Source organism: Alexandromys fortis, unplaced genomic scaffold (assembly GCF_014885135.2).
Source record: "Alexandromys fortis isolate MF-2015 unplaced genomic scaffold, M_Fortis_MF-2015_v1.1 scaffold_56, whole genome shotgun sequence".
Classification (NCBI taxonomy): Eukaryota; Metazoa; Chordata; class Mammalia; order Rodentia; family Cricetidae; genus Alexandromys; species Alexandromys fortis.
Window position 1 is genome coordinate 783,484 of NW_026067935.1, and position 10,441 is coordinate 793,924.

Sequence of the window (10,441 nt, forward strand, 5' to 3'; positions counted from 1 at the left end):
GAACAATCTAACACTAGAAATGCCTTAAGTCCTGCCTGGGTTAGCGAGCCCTGCCTGGGTTAGCTAGTCCTGCATCAGCAAATTTCAGGTAGAAACAACTTTCCTTTCCTTTTAATATTTATTTACTTATGTTGTGTGTATGCCATGAGAGCTAAGAATGTTCTACATGGGTATGTAGATTTGCATGCCTGTGTGCACAGAAGGCACTGACCCCCTCAAAGCTGGAGTTACAGATGTTTGCAGGATACCTAGACTTGTCACATGGGTGCTAAGATCTAAATTCTGGTTCTCATTATGTAGCAAGCATTCTTAACCACTGAGCTATCTCTCCAGCCCCAAGGCTTTCCTTTTTTTTATATTTTTTTTTATATTTATTGAGCTCTACATTTTTCTCTGTTCCCCTCCCTTCCCTGCCTCTACCCTCCCCCTTCAACCCTCCCCCAAGGTCCCCATGTTCCCAATTTACTCAGGAGATCTTGTCTTTTTATACTTTCTACTCCCATGTAGATTATATCTATGTAAGTCTCTCTTAGAGTCCCCATTGTTGTCTAAGTTCTCTGGGATTATGGTTTGTAGGCTGGTTTTCTTTGTTTTATGTTTAAAAACCACCTATGAAGGGCTGGAGAGATGGCTTAGCCATTAAGAGCACTGACTCCTCTTCCAGAGGATCTGGGTTCAATTCCCAGCACCTACATGGCAGCTAAAAACTGTCTGTAACTCCAAGATCTAAAACTCACACATAGACATATGTGCAAGCAAAACATGAATGCACATAAAATAAAAATAAATAAATTTATTTTTTAAAAAACACCTATGGGGCTGGAGAGATGGATCAGTGGTTAAGAGCACTGGTTGCTCTTCCAGAGGTCCTGAGTTCAATTCCCAGCAACCACATGGTGGCTCACAACCATCTGTAATGAGATCTGGTGCCCTCTTCTGGTGTGTGGGCAGAATACATAATAAATAAAAGAATCATTTAAAAAAAAATAAAAACACCTATGACTGAGTACATGTGATAACTGTCTTTCTGTGTCTAAGTTACCTCACTGAAAATAATATTTTCTAGCTCCATCCATTTCACTGCAAAATTCAAGCTGTTGTTATTGTTTTTCTGCTGTGTAGTACTCCACTGTGTAAATGTACCACATTTTCCTTATCCATTCTTCGGTCGAGAGGCATTTAGGTTGTTTCCAGGTTCTGGCTATGACAAACAATGCTGCTATGAACATAGTTGAGCACATGTCCTTGTGGCACAATTGAGCATCCTTTGGATATATACCCAAAAGTGGTATTACTGGGTGTTGAGGAAGGCTGTTTCCTAATTTTCTGAGAAATCGACACACTGACATCTAAAGGGGTTGTACCAGCTTGCACTCCCACCAGCAATGCAGAAGTGTTCCCTTTTCCCCACAACCTCTCAGGCTTTCCTTTTTATAGACACAGCATATCATGTGCCCATTTCCCCACGGATGACTAAGATACACATTATCCCAAACCTGTGTGGACAGAAAGTTAGGTACAAGAACATGGAAGGTAACCCTCAAAGGAACCCCAACATAGAAGGGTCTGTAGGCAGCAAGAGCATTAGAAATGACTGAAGAAACAAGGTGCTGATTCATTCTTGGTGAACATCCTTCTCTCATTACAACCAATGGTTACTGGCATCTTGGACAACCTGAGTCCTGCCATGTTGACAGAAATGGCCTATGTACTTTTTTTTTTTTTTCGAGACAGGGTTTCTCCATAGCTTTTTGGTGCCTGTCCCGGAACTAGCTCTCGTAGATCAGGCTGGCCTCGAACTCCCAGAGATCCGCCTGCCTCTGCCTCCCGAGTGGCCTATGTACTTTTAACACAAACACTGTCACTAGAAACCCCAGAAAGGGTCAAGGATCCCATGAAAGTCACAGAGACGTCACATATTTAGTTGCTAAAAGCCTGGTTTCTCCCCTGCATAACAACTGATAAGCAAGCTGTTACTGCTCCTGTATGAACACGGCTACGGCACAAAATGACAACTGATCCACTCCACACTATCATATCAAAATATATCAGTAACGACTCAGATGACAACTGGCCCATCCCACACCGTGACAGCAGAGGACATATTGCTTTAAGCAGCCCAGAGTCAGCATACTATGACAATTAAAAGACAACTGAAACCAGACATACTGAGGTTCTGATTTCCTCTCTGCCAAGTTAAGATGTAGATTTTATTGGACCAATTTCTCCCCAAGCTTACCCCAGCTAAAACAAGATATGGGAACAATCTAGTGTAGCATGGACAATGGAGAGATGGCTCAGTGGTTAGGAGCTCTTCCTGCTCTTGTACAGTCCAGTTTCTAGCACTTACATCAGACAGCTCACAACTGCCTGTAACCTGTTCCAATACCCTCTTCCAGGTTCCAAGGGCACATGCACTCACATGGTACACAGACAAGCAAGCAGACATACATAAATATAAATATATTTATATATGTATATATACACACATATAAATCATTTATATATGTATACACTTCATTTATATATAAATGTATATATTTATGTATATAAATGCATATATATATATAAATGAAGTGTGACCTGATTCTAAACCCCATTATGTCTGTCATTGGCTGTGTGTATTTTCTAAAGTGATTTCATCTCTACAATTAAATCTTCACATTTACAACATGGAAATTATACTATACACCTCTGTAAGATTATATACAGGATTAAATTTTATACACCTTTGTAAGATTATATACAGGATTAAATATAAAGATATAGGTAGAACATTGCAAGTGCTTAGAATATGATTATCATTACTTTCATCTGTGCAGCTAAATGTCTTACTTCATGAAGATTTTCCATTCTGTTGAAATGAGACAGCAGATTTGAGGATTAGAACCTCCACGAATGGAAGCCAGTATTTAAAAAAGACTTCAGACTGAAGAGATGGCTCAATGATTAGGAGCACTAGCTAACTGCTCTTTCACAAGACCTGGGCTTGATTCATGGCATCCACATGGTGGTTCAATCATTTGTAACTCCAATCATGAGGGAATTAGCCCTCATCTGACCTCCAAAGTCACCAGGCATGCACATGATATACAGACATAGAAGTAGACAAAACACCTATGAGCATAAAATAAATTTTAAAAAAAGATTATGTCAACTCTCACTAAAAGCCCTCCAGTGCAGGGGCCTATCAATACGATTCCAACTTTTAGATGACAAAGCTCAGGCTCGGAGAGTAAAGTAACTTGCCATACAGTAAGAAGTTCCATGAACTGGAAAATAATGATGACTATGAAAAATGAGAGTAGACTAGGTGAAGGGAAACTAGAACAGAATCTAAAAATCCAGGTAGAGCAGTCTGGAGCGGACAAACAGGCAACAAGAACCACTGTGCGGTCTGTCGCCGGGAGTGGACCTGAACGGTGAAAATGACAGCGCAGAATTTCAAAACCATGGCGTGAGATGGCTGCTTTCCCCAGTCAACAATTACAGCGGAGCTCTTCCACAGCTAACACGGGTCAACAAGGCAACAGCACAGTGATGTCAGCACAGAAATCAAATCGGTGAGCAGCGCCTGGTCAAATGCTCCTGGTAATTCAGCAAACGCTACAATTGCACAAATCTCCTGCTTCATCCCGAGGACACTAAATCCAAGGCAGGGTATTATATTTAGAAAGAATCTAACACAAGAGAAATAGTGCAGGGCTCAGCTGGCAGAATGCTTGCCTAGCAAGGACAAGGGCTTTGGTTCCATATCTAGCACCAAATAGACCAGGCATGGTGGCCTGTAATCAGAGGAAAAAATATCAGAAGTCTAATGTCATCCTCAGCTATACAGCGAGTTTAAGGCCAAACTGAGTTAAATGAGAGCCTTTTAAAAAACTAAACAGACAAATCAAATCATGTCTACTGAATCAGGAAATCAGCCCACAGAGCTTCCTACTGGTTGAAATTGAGTTACAGTTCCCTTGCTCTCAGAGGAACACTGCGCCTGTGATATATCACTTCAAGGTGAATAGCAATGGATCCATTCCCAGCGTCACTGCTATATATTTCCAAATCACAAACCACTCTGTGGTCATGCACTGAGAAATTCCAAGTCACTGCCCAACAACTTGAGTCAATATTGTACAACAAAATCAGGGGCAAGATGGTGAATACTTGTAAGCACAACACTGATGGATGGGGAAAGATGACACTGGCTACATGGGAGACCCTGTCTCAAACACGAATACACACCAACACTCTCTAGGAAACAGATGTAAGAATCCAAAAAACATCATCCGCCTTTTCTAGCATGAGAGAGAGGGAGAGAACTGGGAATTCTCTTTCACATACAATTTGAAAAAATGGAGAGCTGGGTCAAGCTGGGGTCAAGCTGGGGGTCCGACACAGATTAAGCAAGAACTCCACCACCAACCTACGCAGTCCCTCAGGGACATTAATGAGTCTGCTTGAGGATCAGGAGAACAAGGCAGACACGCATCTTGAAGACTCTGGCTGGCAGAAACCAATTAATTCCTGGAACTCACTCTGTAGACCAGGCTGGCCTCGAACTCACAGAGATCCACCTGTCTGCCTCCCGAAAGCTGGGATCAAAGGCATGGGCCACCACCACCACCCGGCTAGTTTCCATTTCTTTTTGGTTTTTTTAGGGGGGAGGGGGGGCAGTATCTCACTATGGCCTTTATACTCATGATTCCCCTGCCTCAGGCAGGCATCTGAGTGCTAAGAATGTAGTTGTGTACCACCAGATCTGGTTGATTTTAAGACCCAGCTCTCAGCTATTCAGATTAAATGCCAATATATTCTAGGCATAATTTCATCTAATAGAAAGCCAATGAGAGACCAGGATACAGTTCAGTTTGTGAGCATGTGTTTAGAATGCAATCCCCAGAACCAAATCTTTTGTCAATGGGTAAATTAACCATTTTTCCACGAAGGCCTACATGAGCTACATCTTGGAAATTTCTTTTTAAAAATTTATGTGTATGTGTGTATGTACACGTGTTCAGGTGCCTTCCAAGGCCAGAGAAGGGCATTAGATCCCCCTAAAGCTGAAGTTATAGGTAGCTGTAGGCCATCTGATGTGGGTGCTGGAAACAGAACTCAGGTGCAGCAAATGCTCTTAACCACGCAGCCATATCTCCAGCCCCAAGGGAAGTTCTTTTTTGTTTGTTTGGTTGGTTTTGGTTTTCAACACAGTTTTCTCTGTATAGCCCTGACTGGCCTGGAATTAGCTCTGTAGAGCAGGCTGGCCTCAAATTAAGAGAGATCCCCCTGCCTCTGCCTCCTGAGTGATGGGATGAAAAGCATGTGACACCATTACCCAGCTTAAAAATTACTTTTTAAAAGAGTAAAATAATGACATGTCTGCAACTGTCAGATGGTTCAGAATAAAGTGCACGTAGATGTGTATGAACAAACCATAAAGCTAATATCCACAGAGAAACTTTAACAAGCGGGCCAGCAAGATGGCTCAGTGAGTAAAGGCACTTGCTGCCAAGCCTGACAGCCTGAATTTGATCCCATATGGTGGAAAAAGAACTAACTCCACAAGTGGTCTTCTGACTTCTACATGTGTGCTGGAGTATGTGTATCCCAATACATAAATAGCAATCAATTTTTAAAAAGTTTTTAACAAGTAAGGTCTAGTGAGATGCCTTAGCAGGTAAAGGAGCCCGCCACCAAGCCTGATGATCTGAGTTCAATCCCAGGGACCCACAGAGTGGGAAAAAAAGAACTAACTTCCACAGGTTGTCCTGACCCCCACATGTACACCAAGACATACATATACTCATAGATAATTAAAATGTAATAAAAGTTATGTTAACAAAGGAGCTAGGTGTAGTGGCACCCAGTATAAACCAGCACCTGTCAGGTTAAGGAAGGAGGATCAGAAATTTAAAGACAGCCCAGGCTATAACGTGAGAACTTTGGTTGGTTGGTTTTTAAATAAAGTCTTTTAAATTTATTTATTTTTATTTCATTACATTCATGGTTTCCTTGCATGTATGTCTGCGTGAAGGTGTTAGATCCAATGAAACTGGAGTTACAGGCAGTTGTGAGCTGCCATGTGGGTGCTGGGAATTGAACCTGGGTCCTCTACAAGAGCAGCCGGTGCTCTTAACTGCTGAGCCATCTCTCCAGGCCATTTGTTTGTTTTTAAACTGGGTACTGGAAATCACAATTGTAACCTCAGCATTTGGAAGGTGGAGGATAGATCTCTTCAGCTCAGTTTGTTGTTTTACTTTATTTTTGAGATCGGCTCTCACTGTGTAACAGACTGACCTGAGACTTGCTATGAGCTGGGGCTGCCCTTAACCTTGTGATGCTCCTCTTGCTGCTAATCCTAAATGCTAGGATTACAAACCTGAGCCTAAGTGAACTTTAAAGACTATGGAATCTACGCTATAGGTAGGCAGTTACCTAGTATCCCTTAAGTAATTCATTACTGGACTGAAGCTGTCTTACTATTTGAAATTTAACCTGTAAAGTGTGCTTAATGTGCTGAGTCAACTTAATGAAAGCAAACAACCGCTTTGGAAAACAGAATCCTGAATAAACAGAACAAAATGATCTATTGACACTTTCCTTAAAAGCACACAAAAACACCAAAAAACAGAACAAACAAAAAAGTGAGCTGTATCTATTCATTGCTACACACTTAACTTACGAACGAAATGACGAACAAAATTGCTAAACTCTTCTATGCTTAAAACGTCATCAATTCATGTTCTGAAAAACTAAACTTTGATACAGAAAAACTGAAAGCTTCAAAGTCAATGAACACTTTAACTTGTACCTTGCGCTTCCTAGCTAGCCAACAAGCACTCTTCCTAAGCCCATTGCTGGGTTGTTGTGTATCTTTTGCTTCTCTTTCTAAATCTCCATATTGCTAGCTGTAAAAGGACAGCACTCCTAACGCATACACACTACAGAAGACAAGGTCCATCTGTTCAACTCAGACTATACACTACATAGGCAAAGCCACAGCAGGCTGCAGAGGCTCAGCAGTTAAGAGCTTGTACTGCTCAGGCAGAGAACCTGAGTTTGCATCCCAGCACCACATCAGGAGGCTGACGGTGGACAGAAACTCTAGCTCTGGAGGATCAGATGCTCTCTTCTGGCCTCCAAGAACACTGCACGCACATGCGCAAAACCACAAAGACATATACACACATTAACTGATTTTTTTTCGAGACAGGGTTTCTCTGTGTAATTCTGGCTGTCCTGTAACTCACTATGTAGCCCAGGCTGGCCTTGGACTTGGAGATCCGCCTGTCTGTCTCCTGAGTGCTATGAGTAAAAAGTCATTCACCACCACTGCCAGGCATAAAAAAAAAAAAATAATTTTTAAGCCTTTAAAAAAAAGGGGGGGGCATGAGTTGGGAATGTAGCTCAGTTAGTAGAGTGTTCTTCTAGCATGCGTAAAATCCTGAGCCCCATCCCCAGTACTGCATAAACCAGGGTGCGGTGTCACTAAACCAGGGTGTGGTGTCACAAGTCAAAAGTTCAGCTGTGGGAAGTAGTCAAGGTCACTCTTGCCTGCTTAGTGAGTTCCAGGCTAAATCTTGAACACAAGAGACCCTACCTTAGGGGTGGGGTGGGAGGGAACCAGAAAACAGGAAAAAAGACTGTCTAATGACTGGGAAAGAGCTAAATTATGGTTTAAACAATCAGACAGAAAATGAGTGGGAAAGAAAGGTCATAAACATTGAGGACCCACCATCATATAAATGAATAAAGTAACAGAATGTGTACAGAGAAAGTGCCTCAAGATGATGCACTAAGACGCTCAACATTTAGACACCAGTAAGGGAAGAGGAGTAAGAAAAGGACTCCCAAGCAGTAGGAGGAAGGGGGAAATCCAGGGGCATGTCAGGGAGCTGAGAATTTCCAGGGTTTCTGGCAATAGCTACTGAGAGGTGGAGAAAGCTGAACCAGGCAACCTGAGCTACACAGTGAGAGACCCTCATCTCAGATACTGAAGGGCTAGTCTGATGTGGTGGCTTGAGAGGTGGAGACAGGCTATCAAAACTCCAAGATCATCCTCTGCTAAATAGCATTGCGTTCAAAGCCAGCCTGGGCTACTTATGACTCTGTATCAAAAAAGCCTGACAAACTGTAGTACATATAACAAGTAAACAGAAAGCCAGGCGGTGGTAGCCTTTAATCCCAGCACTCGGGAGGCAGAGGCAGGCAATTCTCTGTGAGTTCGAGACCAGCCTGGGTCCAGGCCAGGCTCCAAAACCACAGAGAAACCCTGTCTCGAAAAACCAAAAAAAAAGGAGGCGGAGGTGGGGAAGAGACAGAAATATTTAATAAAGAAAGAAAGAAAGAAAGAAAGAAAGAAAGAAAGAAAGAAAAAAAAAAAAAAAGACCCTAAGAGAGAAATACATAGATATGCCTAGGAAGGAGAAAAAAATCAAGATCTCCTGAGTAAATTGGGAGCATGGGGGACAGGGGTGAAGGCAGAAGGAGAGAGGGGAGCAAAGAAGAGGAGTGAGGAAAATGTATAGTTCAGTTAAAAACAATAAAGTATAAAAAATTAAAAAAAAAAAAAAAAGTAAACAGAACATAAAGATGAATGTTAATAACACAATTTAGGTATGTCAACCATGTACACATATCAAGTCCACAGGTAGAGTAGATGCAAATCATTCCATCTGCACATCAAATCATTTAAAAAAAAAAAAAAGTATGGAGGAAAAACTGTTAGGATGGCTTTGCTGGTGGGAGAGTAACTGCCTAGAATGTTCAGGACACTGCCATTCCAAACACCACACTACGAGGATGGGGGGGGTTGGCTCGGTGCTAAAGTGCTTGCCTAGTTAACCCTAGTTTCCATCCCCAGCACCACAAATAATAGCAGCAATAATAAATGTGAGGAGGGTGCCATTCAGTGGTACCCGCCTAGCATGTGCAAGATTCTTGGATACCATTCCCAACATCATAAAATGATGGTAATGATGATGATGGCTAGGGAGGTATATAGCTCAAAAATTTGCCTAGTTGATTTTTTTTTTTTTTTTGATTTTTCAAGACAGGGTTTCTCTGTAGCTTTGGACGCTCTGTAGACCAGGTTGGCCTCAAACTCACAGAGATCCGCCTGCCTCTGCCTCCCGAATGCTGGAATTAAAGGTGTGGATCTGCCTAGTTGATCTTAATTGCAAACTTGAAACAGCCTAGCTTCTTCATCTGGAGAAGAAGCCTCAATTGAGGAGCTGTCTCTTTGTCAGGCTGGTTTGTGGGCATGTCCATGAGAAACTGTCTTGATTATTAAGTAGCACAAGAGTACAGCCCACTAGAGGTGGCACCATCCTTGGGCAGGTGGCCCTGGGCTGTATAAAGAAGTTAGGAAAAGCCAGAGAGTATACCAAATAGCAGAGTTCTTGAATGCTTTCTGCTTCAGGTTCCTGTCCTGACTTCTCTCAATGATAAATTGTGTCCTGAAGTGTAAGATGTAATAAAGCCCGCCACGTGGTGGCACACACCTTTAATCCCAGGAGTCAAGGAGCCAGATGCAGGCGGATCTCTGTTGAGTTAAAGGCCAGCCTGGTCTACAGGGTGAGGTCTAGGACAGTCAGAGATACAGAGAAACCCTGTCTCAAAAAAAAAAAAAAAAAAAAAAAAGCAATAAACCCTTCTACCCCTAAGTTGCTTTTGCTCATGGTGTCACACAACAGAAAGGAAACTAGTACACCTGGTATGTTCACAGCCCTGGTTATCAGTATCACAAAATAACGACGGACCGAATGGCTGGGGCTGCAGCTCGGTGGCAAAGCCTTTGCCTAGCACGTGCGAACTCCTGGGTATCATCTCCAGCATTACAAAACGATGATGATGGTGGCTGGGGGGATATGGATCAGCAGTAGAGTGTTTCCCTAGCATATGCAAAGCCCGCATCCCAAAATGGTCATTGTGACTGCGAGGTACTTCGGGGGCAGACTACTTGCGGACTACTGGTAAGGTCTTGACTTTCAAACCCAGAAACAGAAAAAGAAAAAAAAAAAAAAAGAAAGAAAGTAAAGAGGGAAGGAGGGAGGGAGGGAGGGCAGGAGGGAGGAAAAAAGAGAAAGAGAAAGAGAGAAAAAGAAAGAAATATTCCTCCCACATTCCCCTCCCCTAACGAATGTGGGAGGGGAGCCGGTTGCCAGGCCAGCAGGATCCCTTCCTTGCCGCCCCGGCATCAGGTACTTCCGGCCCGTCCGCTCCGCCCACCCGTCCAGCTCGCGGTCCGGAGGTCCAGCCGCCAGCCGCCTCATGGTCCCCAGATGAGTCAGGTTTCCCTTGGACTAGTCGCTTACACTTCCATGTCGCCTCTGCTTCGTCGTGCAGCCGCTGGAATGGACGAGCCTCACGTTGCGCCGCCGCCGCACGACGCTCCGGCGCTGTGCGTGCCGCAAGGCACTGTGGGACGGCCTGCTGCCCTCCGCGG

At 43.2% G+C, this 10,441-nt stretch overlaps 1 protein-coding gene across 2 annotated transcripts in view; it reads right to left on the reverse strand.

The window, feature by feature from the left end:
• The window catches only part of Crcp (CGRP receptor component), a 40,151-nt gene extending 29,710 nt beyond the window's left edge, over positions 1-10,441 (reverse strand). The window contains exon 1 of one of the 2 annotated variants that reach the window (XM_050146420.1): positions 10,225-10,328. In XM_050146420.1, coding sequence (XP_050002377.1) covers positions 10,225-10,268 — 44 coding nt within the window. In that variant the 5' untranslated portion in view covers positions 10,269-10,328. Of the gene's footprint in view, positions 1-10,224 lie in introns of both variants that reach the window. The other variant, XM_050146421.1, reaches the window with a different exon arrangement.